General features: G+C 47.8%; 1 protein-coding gene across 3 annotated transcripts in view; it reads right to left on the reverse strand.

Annotated features, from left to right (window-relative positions):
* SAE1 (SUMO1 activating enzyme subunit 1) overlaps nt 1-18,355 on the reverse strand; it is an 88,043-nt gene extending 69,688 nt beyond the window's left edge. The window contains exons 1-2 of one of the 3 annotated variants that reach the window (XM_026457335.1): nt 18,226-18,355; nt 4,653-4,764 (exon numbers count right to left, since the gene is read on the reverse strand). In XM_026457335.1, the coding sequence (XP_026313120.1) occupies nt 4,653-4,733 (81 nt within the window). In that variant the 5' untranslated portion in view covers nt 4,734-4,764; nt 18,226-18,355. Of the gene's footprint in view, nt 1-4,652; nt 4,765-5,661; nt 5,777-18,225 lie in introns of those variants that run through there. The other 2 variants (XM_023182259.2, XM_023182260.2) reach the window with 2 other exon arrangements.

An 18,355-nucleotide genomic window follows, 5' to 3' on the forward strand; every position in this document is an offset into this window, starting at 1 on the left:
AAAAAAAAAAAAAAAAAAAACTCACAGAGGGGCTGGGTGCGGTGGCTCATGTCTGTAATCCCAGCACTTTGGGAGGCCTAGACGGGCGGATCACAAGGTCAGGAGATCGAGACCATCCTGGCTAACACGGTGAAACCCCATCTCTACTTAAAATACAAAAAATTAGCCAGGCGTGGTGGTGGGCGCCTGTAGTCCCAGCTATTCAGGAGGCTTAGGCAGGAGAATGGCGTAAACCCAGGAGGCAGAGCTTGCAGTGAGCTGAGATCTGGCCACTGCACTCCAGCCTGGGCAACAGAGCCAGACTCCGTCTCCAAAAAAAAAAAAAAAAAAAGCCCTCAAGAGAGGAAGAGAGATGTGGGAACTGAAACAGGGGAATTATTTCACTCCTAAGGCTGAACATCAGCAGAGCAGAGCCTCAAAGACAGGATAACATAATCCCCTAACAGCCACCAGTAAGATTACAGATTCCATACTGCTCTCAAAGGATTTCTTCACACATCAAACAACTAATTGAACCATTATTCTCTGCAAATAACCTTGCCACCTTCACCAAGACTAGATTCAACAGAAGTTATCTCCCCTCATCGCCTCCTACCAACCATCCACAGCACACTATCTTACTACCTTTTCCTCCAAGAAAATGAGCTGGCCCACTTCCCATTCCAGACTAACCCTGTATCCTTGACCCATCCCATTCTGCTTCTTCAGGGATCTCATTATGTGCTGAGAAGCTGTACCACACAATGGTTAACAGTAAGGCTCTGAAATAATTCAGGCTGAATTCGATCTTTGATTCAAATCCTGGCTCAACAACTGTGTGACCTTGAGCAAGAATGTGGGAATCCCATATAAAATGAGGACACGGATAAAAACATACAGTTGAGGTCGGGCACGGTGGCTCATGCCTGTAATCACTGCAGTGTGGTAGGCTGAGGTGGGAGGATCACTTGAGGTCAGAAGTTCGAGACCAGCCTGGCCAACATGGTGAAACCGCATCTCTACTAAAAATACAAAAATTAGCCAGGTGTGGTGGCACACACCTGTAATACTAGCTACTTGTGAGGCTGAGACAGGAGAATCACTTGAACCCAGGAGGCGGAGGTTGCGGTGAGCCAAGATCTTGCCATTGCACTCCAGCCTGGGTGACAAGTGAGACTCCGCCTCAAAAAGGCAGACAACAACAACAAAAAAAACGGTTGAGCCCAGAAAGTTCAAGACCAGCCTGAGCAACATCACGAAACCCAGTGTCTATAAAAAATACGAAAAATTAGTCAGGTGTGGTAGTGTGCACCTGTAGTCCCAGCTACTGGGAAGCTTAAGTGGGAGAATACCCTGAGCCCAGGAAGTTATGGCTACAGTGAGCCATGATAATGCCCACTGCATTCCAGTAAGGGTGACAGTGAGACTGTCTCAAAAAAAAAAAAAAAAAAAATACACATACAATTATCACTTCATCACTATCAGTCCACAGATCACACCTTCCTTGCTATGCTCTCCTCCCCTGCTACACATTCTAGTCTCAATTTGGGCCCTCTTAGGTGAGGTTGTCCCCAGGATTCCATCTCAGAACTACTCATCTTTTCACTCTGTAGAGCTCCATAAATCAACTCAATGCCTCTTTAGTTTCTACCAAAATCTGCTGTTATTTTTCAAATCACTCTTTCTGGTGAAGATTTCTTCTTGATCTACCTGAGTCTTCTCTACTGTACTGCCCATCAGTCATTTCCTCTCAGACATCTATAGACCCTACGTGTCTGTCTGCTTCTGTGTGCCGTCTCCAGAGTCTACCAACCACCCACCCAGTCACTCAAGCCAGAAGCCTGGTCTTCATGTCCTTGCTATTTCCACGAGAGTAGTCCATAGTGAGGTGGCTGAGAACATGGGCTCTGGAGTCAGATGCCTGGGTCTCGACCATACCACTGGGGCCTTGGATGGGCCAGTACTTTTCTTCCTTCTTCTCTGTTTTCCTATCTGTAAAACAGGGATGATAATAGGTCCTTGATCTCAAGATGTGTCATGAGAACTCTGTGAGATAATACAACTGCAGCTCTAAGAACAGTGCTTAGCCCCTTTAGTGTCAGCTGCTCTGGTTTTTCCTGGCTTTCTTTAAGCTCCCATACACAGACCTCCCGATTCTACCACCTAAATCTATTTCTCACATCTGTGTGCTTCCTGCCATCCCTACCAGAAAGGCCACTTTCGCCTATCACCTAAACTACTAAAAACTGCCTTCTAAGTGGTCTTCTGCCCTGTATTTTGTGCCAACCATAGTTAATACAGTAATTAGTGATCTACACATAAAGCCCAAAGCTAACCATGTCACCCTTCCTGTCATTTGAAACTCTTCAGTGAATCTGCACCACCCGGAGGATTAAGTAAAAGCTTACAGTGGGGCTTCCTAGGAGCCCCTACTGACTTGGACTTCACCAGCATCCTGTCTCTACCCACCACTTTGGGTCTCTCGCTCTAAAAACACCAAACTACTTTTATCTTCCATTTCTACCACACTGTTGGGTGCCTTTGTGACACTGCTATGTCCCCTGCCTAAACACAGGCCCTTATCTTGACAAATCCTCCTTGTTCTTTAAGACTTAGATCAGAACTCCAGGAAATCTTTCATGTCTCGCAACCTGAGTCAGGTAGCCTGCTCTGGTTTCTGGGGGGGAAAAAAAAACAAACTTGAGAATGGGAACCAAACTGTGAGCATCTTTCTATCACTAGCACCTAGCAGAGTTCAGGGCACCCAGTAGGTACTATCAGATGCTTTTCGAACGTAAACTAAATAATATGCTCTAAGATGGGTGCAGTGGCTCACACCTGTGGTGTCAGAATCACTGTTCTGTGATTGGCCTCCAATGTTGGATTCTTGCAACCAGATAAAGTAGTTACATAATCTCAGCTACTAGGGAGGTTGAGGCACGAGAAGTGCTTGAACCCGGGAGGCAGAGGTTGCAGTGAGCTGAGGTTGCGTCACTGTACTCCAGCTTGGGCAACAGAGTAAGACTCTGTCTCAAAATAAATAAATAAAATGTCGCTGAGGCATGGAAATGTAGAGAGAGAAGCACTTATTTTCACCTTGAAGATGAGTCTGGTCAGAGAAAGCTACACTGGAGTTGGGCTCTACCATCATATTAATCAAGTAGCATTATGTCAGCAGGGCGTGGTAGCTCACACCTGTAATTCCAGCACTTTGGGAGGCTGAGGCCAGTGGATCACTTGAGGTCAGGACTTTGAGACCAGCCTGGCCAACATAGTGAAACCCTGTTTCTACCAAAAATACAAAAATTAGCCAGGCATGGCCGGGCGCGGTGGCTCACGCCTATAATCCCAGTACTTTGGGAGACCAAGGGGGGCAGATCACCTGAGGTTGGGAAGTTCAAGACCAGCTTGACCAACATGGAGAAACCTCATCTCTACTAAAAATGCTAAACTAGGAGGGCATGGTGTTGCATGCCTGTAATCCCAGCTACTCCGGAGGCTGAGGCAGGAGAATTGCTTGAACCTGGGAGGCTGAGGTTGCAGTGAGCCAAGATCATGCCATTGCACTCCAGCCTGGGCAACGAGAGCTAAACTCCATCTCAAAAAAAAAAAAAAAGTAGCCAGGCGTGGTGGCGCGTGCCTGTAATCCCAGCTACTTGGGAGGCTGAGGCAGGAGAATTGCTTGAGTCTGGGAAGTGGAGGTTGCAGCGTGCCAAGATTGCGCCATTGCACTCCAGTCTGGGCATCACAGCGAGACTCCGTCTCACAAAAGCAAACAAACAAACAGCATGTCAGATCATTATTCCTAACTGCTGGATACTTGTTAGGTTCAAGCACTATACTAAGCAGTCTGCACACATTCTCTCTGATCCAGTGTTTTTTAAAGTGATGACTGTGGACCACCTAAATCACAATCTCCTGAAACACCTTTTATTTATTTATTTTTTTAAGGCAGAGTCTTGCTCTGTTGCCCAGGCTGGAGTGCAGTGGTGCCATCTCAACTCACTGCAAACTCCACCTCCCAACTTCAAGCGATTTTTGTGCCTCAGCCTCCCGAGTAGCTGGGATTACAGGTGCACACCAACATGCCTGGCTAATTTTTGTATATTTAGTAGAGACAGGGTTTCACCATGTTGGCCAGGCTAGTCTCAAACTCCTGACCTCACATGATCCGCCTGCCTCAGCCTCCCAAAGTGTTGAGATTACAGGCATGAGCCACTGCGTCTGGCCCTAAAATACCTTTTAAATGCACATACTCCTGAGCTCATCTCAGACCTAAATGAGAATCACTAGGGGTGAAAGCTAGGGCAACACAAAGCCTCCAGGCCACTCTGCATTTTCAGTTAGTCACTCAGGTAATTTTCAGGCACAAATTGGAAAGACACTTCTCTATGCCTCACAAGCAACCACCAAGGGAGATATTATTAACCCCATTTTACAGACAGGCAAGCTCAATGAGGGGATGTGAGTCTCCACTCCTTACCCAGCTAGATGTGGTGGAGCTGGAATTCAAACCCAACAATAGCACCTTCAGTCTCCAGAGGCAATGGTCCATTAATGTTAGCCCTCCTTTCATAGCCCTTAAGGCACAAGCAGGAACTCACAAAACCTGCAGGTCTTCATACTGGAAAGGGGAGCCAGAGCAGGGGAGGAATGAGCTGACAACAGCGCACCTGTTCGTGATCCAGCATGGTCAGTCCTTTTACTCCTGCCAAGATGAGATTCTTGGCAATTTCAGCCCCAAGTCCTTTCATGCCGACAAGAAGCACCCGGGAGGCCCGCAGCCTGTAAGACAAACATTGTTAACCTGATAATACAGAACAGTAAGCTTGCAGAATCACAGAACAAAAAATACACAAATCATTTTGGTTTGCCAGGCACGGTGGCTCACACCTGTAATCCCAGCACTTTGTGAGGCTGAGATGGGAGGATCACCTGAGGTCAGGAGTTTGAGACCAGCCTGACCAACGTGGTGAAACCCCATCTCTACTAAAATACAAAACTTAGCGGGGTGTAGTGGCAGACGCCTGTAACCTCAGCTACTTGGGAGACTGAGGCAGGAGAATCACTTGAAACCATGAAGCGAAGGTTGCAGTGAGCCGAGATCACGCCACTGCTCTCCAGCCTGGGCAACAAGATTGAGACACTGTCTCAAAAAAAAAAAAAAAAAGAAAGAAATCATTTTGGTTCTAACTGCATTGAGGCATCACGCCTCAAATCTAGGAAAGATACAGGCTCCAATCCATACTGCACATAATAATTCATCCCACAAATATTTATTGAGTACCTACTATGCCAGGCATCCTTCTATGGTATGGAAATAAGGTAGTGAATCAGAAAGACACAGTCCCTGCCCTCATGAAAAAGTAGGAGACAGATAAACAAATAGATACATATTATGTGAAAAAGTGATGAAAATCAAATGTGACAAGAATCAAGAATGATGAAGAACACTATTTGAGACAGAGAAATTATACAAGCCTTTCTGAGGAGATGCCATATAAGCAAAAATCAAAATGAAATAAAGGACAAACACACAGATATTTGGGAGCAGAACATTTCAGATAGAGAAAATAGCAAATGCAAAAGCCCTGAAGCAGGAGTGCTTGGCATGTTCTAAGGATAGGAATGACAGACAGGCTGAAAAGCTGGAACCAGGGGCCACATCATGAAGGCTCTTACATGCAATGGAAGGATTCTGGATTTTCTTCTAAGCATGATGGAAAGCCATGGGGGTAGGAAGATGTCACTGTTAAGGTGAGGATGATGGTGGCTTAAACTAGTATGACAGCAGAAGAGGTCCTGAGAAGAGGCACTAGTTAAGTATAACACACAAGCAAAACACATAGTGGCATGAGAAGAGGATGTACACAGGAATTGTTTTTACCCTTTTGTTTTTTTAAAGACGGAGTCTCGCTCTGTTGCCCAGGCTGGAGTACAGTGGCTGATCTCAGCTCACTGCAACTTCCACCTCCCAGGTTCAAGCAATTCTCCTGCCTCAGCCTCCCCAATAGCTGGGATTACAGGTACCTGCCATCACGCCCAGCTAGTTTTTGCATTTTTGGTTGAGACAGGGTTTCACCATGTTGTTCAGGCTGGTCTCAAACGCCTGACCTCAAGTGATCCACCCACTTCAGCCTCCCAAAGTGCTGGGATTACAGGCATTAGCCACCACGCCCAGCCTTGTTTTTAGCTTTTGTTGTTGTTGTTGTTGAGATGGAGTCTCACTCTGTCGCCCAACTGGAGTGCAGTGGCCGGATCTCAGCTCACTGCAAGCTCCGCCTCCCGGGTTTACGCCATTCTCCTGCCTCAGCCTCCCAAGTAGCTGGGACTACAGGCGCCCGCCACCTCGCCCAGCTAGTTTTTTGCCTTTTTTTTTGTTAGTAGAGACGGGGTTTCACTGCGTTAGCCAGGATGGTCTTGATCTCCTGACCTCGTGATCCGCCCGTCTCGGCCTCCCAAAGTGCTGGGATTACAGGCTTGAGCCACCACGCCCGGCCGTTTTTAGCTTTTTAAATCTGTAAAGTGACAGAAGATGAGGCTGAAAAAAGGCAATCAGAGGTCAGGCCATCCCAAGGCTTGTCTGAGGTCAATAAGAAGCAGAACAGATCCACTATATCTTATCTGAAATCTCTTGAACCAGAAGTATTTCAGAATCACAATTTTTCAGATTTCAAAAAGTAAATACAGACTTTACATCATATATTATGAAACAACTCATCAAGATCTTGGGCTGCATCATGTAACCAAACTCATTAATAATTCTACAGCAAATGTATTATTCATACTGAAAAGGATTTAGTAATAACTAAGAATAGTTTCACACAATTCAAGTTCTGCTGGCTAATAAGTTTGCTATTAATTTAATTAAAAATTAAATAAAATTTAATCACAACATTCCACCCTCACAAAATGCACCATTTCTTCCTCTCAATGCCTAGCTAAGCCCTTCCTCTTCAAAACCCAACTCCAATGCCATTTCCTCAAAAAAGCCTTTTTTATCATGGCTGAGTCGACAACAGCAAGCACTCCCCCTCCCCGAACTCTTCCAGCAACAGCTACATATAAAAAGTCCCTGACAATAAATCTCCTCCACGACCTACATTTCTACATAGCTCTACAGACTCTGCTCTGCAGTTTTTAAAAATGCATTACTCAGCTGGGCCCAGTGACTCACGCCTGTAATCCCAGCATTTTGGGAGGCTGAGATGGGTGGATTACCTGAGGTCAGGAGTTTGAGACCAGCCTGTCCAACCTGGTGTAACCCCCTCTCTACTAAAAATACAAAAAAAATTATGGCCAGGTGTGGTGATTCACACCTGTAATCCAAGCACTTTGGGAGGTCAAGACGGGCAGATAGATCACTTGAGTCCAGGGGTTTGAGACCAGCCCGGCCAACATGGCAAAACCACGTCTCTACTGAAAATACAAAAATTAACCAGGCGTGGTGGCGGGTGCCTGTAATCCCAGTTACTCAGGACACTGAGGCAGGAGAATCACTTGAACCTGGGAGGTGGAGTTTGCAGTAAGCCAAGATCATGCCAGTCGGGGTGACACAGTGAAACTCTGTTTAAAAAAAAAAAAAAAATTAGCTGGGCGTGTTAATGGCAGGCACCTGTAATCCCAGCTATCTGGGAGGCTGAGGCAGAAGAATCACTTGAACCCAGGAGGCAGAGGTGTCAATGAGCCAGGACTGCACCACTGCACTCCATCCTGGGTGACAGACTCTATCTCAAAAAAACACAGTAAAATAAAATTCATTACTCAACTGCCATCAACACCAAATATCATGTTTACATTTTGTTTTATTGAAACAGGGTCTCATTCTGTGAAACCAGACTGAAGGGCAGTGGCAAGAGGGGTTCACTGCAGCCTCAACCTCCTAGGTTCAAGTGATCATGCCACCTCAGTCTACTGAGTCCTGGGACTACGGGTACACACCACTTCACCTGGCTAATTTATGGATTTGGTTTTCTTCTTGTAGACACAGGGTCTCACTATGTTGCCCAGGCTGATCTCTAACTCCTGGGCTCAAGCAATCTTCCTGCCTCTGCCTCCTGCAAAGTGCTGGGTTTACAAATCCCATCACTTTGAGAGGTCGAGGCGGGTAGATCACCTGCGGTTAGGAGTTAGAGACCAGCCTGGCCAACATGGTGAAACCCATCTCTACTACAATTAAAAAATTAGTCGGGCGTGGGCTGGGCACGGTGGCTCACACCTGTAATCCCAGTACTTTAGGAGGCCGAGGCGGGCAGATCACGAGGTCAAGAGATTGAGGCCATCCTGGCCAACACGGTGAAACCCTGTCTCTACTAAAAATACAAAAAATTAGCCTGGCACGCTGGCGGGCGCCTGTGGTCCCAGCCACTCAGGAGGCTGACGCAGGAGAATGGCGTGAACCCGGAAGGCGGAGCTTGCAGTGAGCCAAAATGGCGCCACTGCACTCCACCCTGGGCCACAGAGCGAGGCTCCGTCTCAAAAAAAAAAAAAAAAATTAGCCGGGCGTGGTGGCAGGCACCTGTAATCGCAGCTACTTGGTAGGCCGAAACAGGAGAATCGCTTGAACCCAGGAGGCGGAGGTTGCAGTGAGCCGAGACCGCACCACTGCACTTCAGCCTGGGCGAAAGAGCAAGACTCCTCAAAAAAAAAAAAAATCCAAGTGGGCACAAAAATGATACACATTCGGCCGGCCGCAGTGGCTCACACCTGTAATCCCAGCACTTTGGGAGGCCGAGGCGGGCGGATCACAGGTCAGGAGATGGAGACCCTCCTAGCTAACACGGTAAAAAACCCACCTCTACTAAAAATAAAAAAAAATAAAAAATAAAAACTTAGCCGGGAGTGGTGGCGGGCGCCTGTAGTCCCAGGTACTCGGGAGGCTGAGGCAGGAGAATGGCGTAAATTCGGGAGGCGGAGCTTGCAGTGAGCCGAGATCGCGCTACTGCACTCCAGCCTGGAAGACAGAGCGAGACTCCGTCTGGAAAAAAAAAAAAAGAAAAGAAAATATACACATTCACGGTAGCATCATCCATCTACCTCCCTCGACTTCCACATCCACCACTCTAGTTTGAGCCACCATCATTTCTCTCCTACAAAACTACAGCAGGCTGGAGGCAGTGGGTCACATCTGTAATCCCAGCACTTTGGGAAGGCAAGGCAGGAGGATCACTTCAGCCCATGAGTTCGAAACCAGCCTGGGCAACAAAGTAAGACTCCATCTGTACAAAAAAAAAAAAAAAATTAGCTGGGTGTGCCAGGCGCAGCGACTTATGCCTGTAATCCCAGCACTTTGGGAGGCCAAGGCAGGAGGATCACGAGGTCAGGGGATGGAGACCATCCTGGCTAACACGGTGAAACCCCGTCTCTACTAAAAATACACAAAATTAGCTGAGGCAGGCAGATCTCTTGAGGTCAGGAGTTTGAGACCAGCCTGGCCAATATGGGGAAAACCCATATACAAAATTTACAAAATATACAAAATATATACAAAAATTAGGCCAGGTGTGGTGGCTCACGCCTGTAATCCTACCACTTTGGGAGGCTGAGGCAGGGAGAGATTGAGACCATCCTGGTTAACATGGTGAAACCCCGTCTCTACTAAAAATACAAAAAATTAGCCGGGCATGGTGGTGGGTGCCTGTAGTCCCAGCTACTCGGGAGGCTGAGGCAGGAGAATGGCGTGAACCCAGGAGGCAGAGCTTGAGGTGAGCCGAGATCACGCCACTGCACTCCAGCTTGGGCTAGAGAGTGAGACTCCGTCTCAAAACAAACAATCAAACAAAATTAGCCAGGCGTGGTGGCACAAGCCTGTAGGCCTAGCTACTCGGGAGGCTGATCCTAGAGAACATCATCCTTGCTCCCACGTTAGGACCTTGGAATTAGTGCTTCCCGCTGCTTCTTCCCTCAACTTCTTGAGGGACACGTTCTTTAGGTCTCAGCTCAACTGTCACCTCCTCAGAGAAGTCCATACTGGCCACCTAATTTAAAATAGGTCCACATCCTCTTCTATCTCGAATTATGCCATTTGTTTTTGTTTTTATTGAGATGGGGCCTATGTTGCCCATTGTTTTGATTGAGATAGGGCCTCACTACGTTGCCCAAGATAGTCTCAATCTCCCGGCTCAAGTGATCGTCCAACCTCAGCCTCCCCAGTAGCTGGGATCACAGGCACACATCACTGTGCTAAGCTACACTACTTGTTTATGTTTACTGAACCCCCCATTAGAATGTAAACTCCAAGGCCAGGCGCAGTGGCTCAAGCCTGTAATCCCAGCACTTTGGGAGGCCGAGACGGGTGGATCACGAGGTCAGGAGATCGAGACCATCCTGGCTAACACGGTGAAACCCCATCTCTACTAAAAAAATACAAAAAAAACTAGCCGGGCGAGGTGGCAGGCGCCTGTAGTCCCAGCTACTCCAGAGGCTGAGGCAGGAGAATGGCGTAAACCCGGGAGGCAGAGCTTGCAGTGAGCTGAGATCCAGCCACTGTACTCCAGCCTGGGCTACAGGGCGAGACTCCGTCTCAAAAAAAAAAAAAAAAAAAGAATGTAAACTCCAGAAACCACTGTATCCCTAGAACCAATAACTTCCTTGGCATTTAGGACACACTGTTACTCAAATGGCTGTGAATTAATATACACACCAAAACAAACCTGTGTCCATCAGCAGAATCATAGAAATCTGGTACATAATAAAATAACAGCAGCCAACATTTATCTAACATTTACTATGTATCAAGCACTGTAGGCTCTTTGTATGTATTATGTCACTTAATTCCCATGAGACTCCATCACACACACATACACACACACACACACACACACTAACTGAGTGTTATGGCATATGGTCCCAGCTACTTGTGGGGCTGAGGTGGGAGAATCCCTTGAACCTGGCAGGGGGGAGGTTGCAGTGAGCTGAAGATCACATCACTGCACCACTGCACTCCAGCCTGGGTGACAGAGTGAGAAAAAAAAATTTTAGTTGGCCAGGCACGGTGGCTCAAGCCTGTAATCCTAGCACTTTGGGAGGCCGAGACGGGCGGATCATGAGGTCAGGAGATCGAGACCATCCTGGCTAACCCGGTGAAACCCCGTCTCTACTAAAAAATACAAAAAGCTAGCCGGGCGAGGTGGTGGGCACCTGTGGTCCCAGCTACTTGGGAGGCTGAGGCAGGAGAATGGCGTAAACCCGGGAGGCGGAGCTTGTAGTGAGCTGAGATCTGGCCACTGCACTCCAGCCTGGGCGACAGAGCGAGACTCTGTCTCAAAAAAAAAAAAAAAATTTTTTTAGTTGTAATTGTCAGATATCAATAAAAACTCCAGAAACTTGGCCTCAATTTAAGCAACCAAATCTACTCTGGGAAGCTGCTTCTTTACTCCATTTTAGTTTATTTATTTATTTATTTATTTTTGAGATGGAGTTTCGCTCTTGTCACCCAGGCTGGAGTGCCATGGCACCATCTCAGCTCACTGCAACCTCCGCCTCCTGGGTTCAAGTGATTCTCCTGCCTCTGCCTCCCAAGTAACTGGGATTACAGGCACCCATCACCATACTCGGCTAATTTTTTTTGTATTTTTAGTAGAGACAGGGTTTCACCATGTTGGCCAGGCTAGTCTCGAACTCCTGACCTCAGGTGATCCACCCACCTCAGCCTTTCAAAGTCCTGGGATTACAGGCTGAGTTACCACGATGGCCGTTACTCTCTTTTAATCCACAACAGTCCCTTCACTTGTTTTTCCCATGAAACTGACTTTTGGAAGAAAACTAGGACAACTGTCTTATACAATGCCCCACAATTTGTACATCTTATCAGTCTGCATATTTTCAGGGTTTCCATTTCATAAAGGAACTCCAGTCTCCAGAGTTCTCCTATCTCACCTAACGCCCTCTTAGAGGCAAGTCAGTTTGCTCTGTGGAGCCTCCTTCCTCATCTGAACAGAGAAGGAAATCACTGCTTCCTACTCCAGAGAGCTGCTGTAAGACTCAGGTGAAGGCTGGGAGCTGTGGCTCAAGCCTATAATCCCAGAACTTTGGGAGGCCAAGGTGGGTGGATCACCTGAGATCAGGAGTTCACAGCCTGACCAACATGGAGGAATTCTGTCTCTACTAAAATACAAAATTTTACACCGGGCGTGGTGGTACATGCCTGTAATCCCAGCTACTCGGGAGGCTGAAGCAGGAGAATTGCTTGAACTCAGGAGGCAGGGGTTGTGGTGAGCTGAGATTGCACCATTGCACTCCAGCCTGGGCAACAAAAGCGAAACTCCATCTCAAAAAAAAAAAAAAAGGAAAAGACAAGACTCAGGTGAAAATGCAATCCCACTGCTAGGTATATACCCACATGAAAATCAATCAGGCCTGGTGTGGTGGCTCACACCTGTAATCCCACACTTTGGGAGGCCAAGGAGGGCCAATCACTTGAGGCCAGGAGTTTGAGACCAGCCTGGCCAACATAGTAAACCCCATCTCTACTAAAATACAAAAATTAGCCGGGTGTGGTGGCAGGTGCCTGTAATCCTAGCTATTCGAGAGGCTGAGGCAGGAAAATCGCTTGAATCTGGGAGGCGGAGGTTGTACTGGGCTGAGATCATGCTACTGCCCTCTAGCCTGGGCGACAGAGCTAGACTTGGTCTAAAAAAAAAAAAGCTATCTGCACTCCCATGTTTATAATAGCACTCTTCACTATAGCCAAGATTTGAAAGCAACCCATGTGTCTATCAAAAGACAAATGGATAAATAAATTGTGGTACACTTGGGAGGCCGAGGCGGCGGGATAAGGAGGTCAGGAGATCAAGACCACAGGGAAACCCCCCGTCTCTACTAAAAATACAAAAAATTGGCCGGGCGTGGTGGCTGGCGCCTGTAGTCCCAGCTACTTGGAAGGCTGAGGCCAGAGAATGGCATGAACCCGGGAGGCGGAGCTTGCAGTGAACCGAGCTCTTGCCACTGCACTCCAGCCTGGGGCGACAGAACGAGACTTCGTCTCAAAAAAAAAAAAATAATAAAGAAATTGTGGTACATGAGGTCAGGAGATCAAGACCATCCTGGCTAACAAGGTGAAACCCTGTCTTTACTAAAAATACAAAAATTAGCCGGGCGTGGTGGCGGGCGCTTGTAGTCTCAGCTACTCTAAAGCCTGAGGTGGGAGAATGGGGTGAACCCGGGAGGCGGAGCTTGTAGTGAGCCGAGACTGCGCCACTGCACTCCAGCCTGGGCGACAGGGGGAGACTGTCTCAAAAAAGAAAAAAAAAAGGCCAGGCGCAGTGGCTCACGCCTGTAATCCCAATACTTTGGGAGGCCGAGGCGGGCAGATCACGAGGTCAAGAGATGGAGACCATCCAGGTTAACACGGTGAAACCCCGTCTCTACTAAAAATACAAAAAATTAGCCTGGTGCGGTGGCGGGCGCCTGTAGTCCCAGCTACTCGGGAGGCCGAGGCAGGAGAATGGCAGGAACCTGGGAGGCGGAGCTTGCAGTGAGCCGAGATCGCGCCACTGATGGCGCCACTGCACTCCAGCCTGGGCAACAGAGTGTCTGTCTCAAAAAAAAAGAAAGAAAGAAAGAAAGAAATCATGGTACAAAGGCTGGGCATGGCGGTTCACGCCTCTAATCCCAGCACTTTGAAGGGAGGCAGGAGGATTATTTGAGCCCAGGAGCCCGAGACTAGCCTGGTGAAACCCCACCTCTACTAAAATATTGGCTGGGCTTGTGGCACATGGTGTAGTCACAACTACTGGGAGGCTGAGGTGGGAGGATCACCTGCGCCCAAGAGGTCAAGGCTGAAGTGAGCTGTGATCACACCACTGCACTCTAGTCTGGACAACAGAAGGAGACCCTGCCTACAAAAAAAAAAAAAAAGGAATGAGATCCTGTCATTTACAATAACATGGAAGGAACTGGAGGTTATCATGTTAAGTGAAATAAGTCAGGCATAGAAAGAGAAACTTTGCACGCTCTCACTTATTTGTGGGAACTAAAAAAAAATTAAAACAATTGAACTTATGCAGATAGTAGACTGATGGTTACCAGAGGCTAGGAAGGATAGTGGGGGGTGGAGGGGAAGGAGGGATGACTAATGGGTACAAAAATATAATTAAATACAATGAATAAGATCTGGTATTTGATAGCATAACAGGGTGACTAGTCAACAATAATTTGTTGTACATTTCAAAGTAACTAAAAGAATATAATTGGATTGTTTGTAACACAAAGGATAAGTGCTTAAGGTGGTGAATACCCCATTTACCCTCATGTGATTATTACCCATTGTATGCCTGTATCAAAGTATCTCACATACTCCCAAAATATATACACCTACTACTATGTACTCACATAAAAAAATGTTTAATTTCTTAAAGACTCCGCTGAAAATGGACATAAAAACACTTTAATAAACTCTCTAAGACTGTCTAAAAATAAGAGTACAAATTAGAAATAACCTCTTCCCTCCCTCCTACAACCCCCAGCCAGTCCTTTTCATGTTCTCCACCAAATTCAGTACAGCTCCACTCCCTCAGAATAATTCCCACCTCCCACAAATTCCATGCCCTGACCTTGACTTGTCCCTTAGGTCATCTACCACTCAGAGGCCCCCCATGCATTCTTCACTGCTTCTCAGAAAAATCATCCCTATCCCTCTGAAAGTTCCCCAACTACATTCCAGTTTAAATCTCACCAACTTTGCCCCACTTCAAACAAAACTATCTACTGCCACAAACCCCTTCGATTAACCCTTCCAGGACCTTAGAATCCCTTCCCCAACCCTTTAGGACCTCATAACACCCCAAGCTTCCTCAAAGTTTCCTCCAACTCACATAAACCCTCTTTCCACTCCATCCAGAAAATAGCAGTCCCTAAAATCAATGCAGCCCACCTATGTCCAGAGGCATAGTCTCATCACTTAATTCTCAATCTATTCCAGGTGCCTTCAACCTTCCCACTAATGTTAATGCCTCATGATGACATCCCCCGACCCCATCAAAGACCCCACAGATCTGAAATGAGCCTGAGGTAATTCCCATCCTACCACTGCACACTCTAAAACCTCCTGAAAGCTCCCACCCCATCAAACTAAATTCTCCTGACGTGTCTGCTTCCCCAACCCCTCCATTAATTCTATACACCGTACTCACACAATGCCCACCATCACCCAAATTTGACCTCTGAACTCAACCCCTCACATATTTCTACTTAGTTGTATAAAAAAAAATCTGGGCAGGGCACGGTGGCTCATGTCTGTAATCCTAGCACTTTGGGAGATCGAGGCAGGTGGATCACGAGGTCAGGAGATCGAGACCATCCTGGCTAACACAGTGAAACCCTGTCTCTACTAAAAATACAAACAACAAAAAAAAGCCGAGCAGGGTGCCTGTAGTCCCGGCTACTCAGGAGGCTGAGGCAGAAGAATGGCGTGAACCTGGGAGGCGGAGCTTGCAGTGAGCCGAGATCATGCCACTGCACTCCAGTCTGGGCCAGAGTGAGACTCCGTCTCAAAAAAAAAAAAAAAATCTGAAACCCAAAAGAGAACTGACTTTTCCCTGACCCCACCAAACCTACAGCTCCCCATATCTTTCAAAATGGCAATTCCATCATTCCAGGTGCTCAAGCCAAAAACAGTGGTGTCATACTGGATTTCTGCCCCAAATCCTGTTCCCTCTTCTACCTTCAAAATATATGTATATCCAGAATATATATATTTGACCTCTTCTCTTGAGTTTCAAGCCACCAATATTTTTTATCTCAACTGGATTACTGCAATAGTCCAGCCAGAATCTTTACTTCCATTTCTGCCAGGAATGGAAACACAAACCAGGCCAGGCACAGTGGCTCACGCCTGTAATCCCAGCACTTTAGGAGGCCAAGGCAGGCGGATCACGAGGTCAGGAGATGGAGACCATCCTGGCTAACACAGTGAAACCCTGTCTCTACTAAAAATACACAAGATTAGCCGGGTGTGGTGGCACGCACCTATAGTCCCAGCTACTCAGGAGGTTGAGGCAGGAGAATCGCTTGAACCTGGCAGGCGGTGGTTGCAGTGAGCCAAGACTGAGCCATTGTACTCCAGCCTGGGCGACAGAGCGAGACTCCATCTCAAAAAAAAAAAAAAAAAAAAAAAAAAAACGAAACAAAAAAAACACAGATCATGTTACTCCTATACTCAAAACACTCCAACAGGTTTCCCCACACACTTAGAATAAAAGCTACTCAACTCATTTGGTTCTTGCCACCTTATTTCTCTAATTTGACGATCATGCCTGGGAATTCGCACTTGCTGTTTTCTCTGCTAGGAAAGTTCTCCTAGATGATCACAAGGCGTTTTCCCTTCATAAGAGGCTCAATGTTACCTCTTCAGAGCCCTTCCCCAGCCAGCCTATCAAAACAACCCTCCCACTTCGCCATCCTTTAATGACTGACACATATGTACACGTTTGTCAATTTTTTTTTTTTTTTTTTTTTGAGACAGGGCCTCCTCACTCTGTCGCCCAAGCTGGGGTGTAGTGGCGCGATCACAGCTCACTGCAACCTCTGCCTCCTGGGGGCTCAGGTGATGCTCCCACCTCAACCTCCAGACTAGCTGGGACTATAAACTCATGCTGCCATGCCTGACTAATTTTTGTATTTTTGTAGAGACTGGGTTTGGCAACATTACCACCCAGGCTGGTCTCAAACTCCTGGACTCAAGAGATCCCCTCCCCCCAACTCGGCCTCCCAAAGTGCTGGGATTACAGGTGTGAGCCACTGCATCCCGGCTAAGTAAAAATATTGATCAGTGAGGCCAGGCATGGTGGCTCAGGCCTGTAGTCCCAGCATTTTAGGAGTCTGAGTTGGGGGGAGATCTCTTGAGGCCAAGGATCGCTTGAGCTTGGGAGTTCAAGACCAATCTGGGCAACGTGGCAAAACCCCATCTTACAAAAAAAAAAAATACAATAATTAGTCGGATGATGTGGTGGGGCACGCCTGTAGTCCCAGCTACTTGGGAGGCTTAAGAGGAAATATCACTTGAGCCTTGGAGGTCGAGGCTACAGTGAGCTGTGATCCCATCACTGCACTCCAGGCTGGGCGACAGAGACGAGAAAAAAAAAAAAAAAAAAAGCCAGGCACAGTGGCTCAAGTCTGTAATCCCACCACTTTGGGAGGCTGTGGCGGGCAGATCACTTGAGGTCCGGAGTTCCAGACCAGCCTGGCCAACATGGTGAAAACCTGTCTCTACTAAAAATACAAAAATTAGCTGGGTGTGGTGCCGTGAGCCTGTAATCCCAGCTATCAGAAGACTGAGGTGAGAGGAAGTCTTGAACCTGGGAGGCCAGAGGCTGCAGTGAGACAAGATCGCCCAACTGCACAAAACAAAAGACGTCTTTGTGCGGTGGCTCACTCCTGTAATCCCAGCACTTCGGGAGGCCGAGGCGGGTGGATCACTTGAGGTCAGCAGTTCGAGACCAGTCCGGTCAACATGGCGAAACCCCGTGTCTACTAAAAATACAAAAATTAGCCGGCGTGGTGGCCGGCCCCTATAATCCCAGCTACTCGGGAGGCTGAGGCAGGAGAATCGCTTGAATCCGTGAAGCGGAGCTTGCAGTGAGCTGAAATCGCGCCACTGCACTCCAGCCTGGGCGACAGGGAGAGACTCCGTCGAAAAAAGAAAAGAAAAAAAGAAAAGAAAACGCCATCCCTAAGCTACTCCACAATGCCCAAACTATGTCTCCTGTCTTACCAAGGCACAGCCCCATACCAGACACAAGCAACCTTTTTGGGAGCCTACTGCCGTCCCCTTCCAGACTCTCCGAGCCTCTCAAGATTCCCATTTGACATAACTTGCTCCAAAACTCCTCAAAACCCGCATTCTTTCAGACTGGCCCGCCCCTGAGCACCCACAAGAATGTAAGCTCCCGTCGGCCCGGTTGGCCAGTCCAGTCTCTCCCGTATCCAGCACGGAACCGGGTCCCACACCATCGAATGAATGAACTACGTCCCTCACCTCACCCCTTTCACGGACCCCAGCCCCTCTTATCCCCTAACCGCGACCTAAATCCCACAATCACCGCTTTCGGGCCTCGGATTTCCTGAGTTTGAATTCTCCCGCTCTCTCAGGACTCCCCAACGCCCCCTTCAGAGCTCCCATCCTTCGGAACGGCCCTCCCAACCACTTCCCAGACCTTCCAGAAACATCCCCAATCAACTCCTCCAGTCCCCTCAGAAGCGAGACGACCCCGGAGCACATAATTTCCGCCTCCTCCCTTCAAATCACACCTTCCCGCTCCTTCCGGGCCGCAAACGCCTCAGACCAGACGCCCCCTCCAGACCCTCGGCGCCTCAAGCCGCGCCGGCGCTGACCGTTTCTGGGCCTCCAGTCCCCACAGGCGGATCTGCCGGTCATACT

The sequence above is a fragment of the Piliocolobus tephrosceles genome, chromosome 21, assembly GCF_002776525.5.
Source record: "Piliocolobus tephrosceles isolate RC106 chromosome 21, ASM277652v3, whole genome shotgun sequence".
Classification (NCBI taxonomy): domain Eukaryota; kingdom Metazoa; phylum Chordata; class Mammalia; order Primates; family Cercopithecidae; genus Piliocolobus; species Piliocolobus tephrosceles.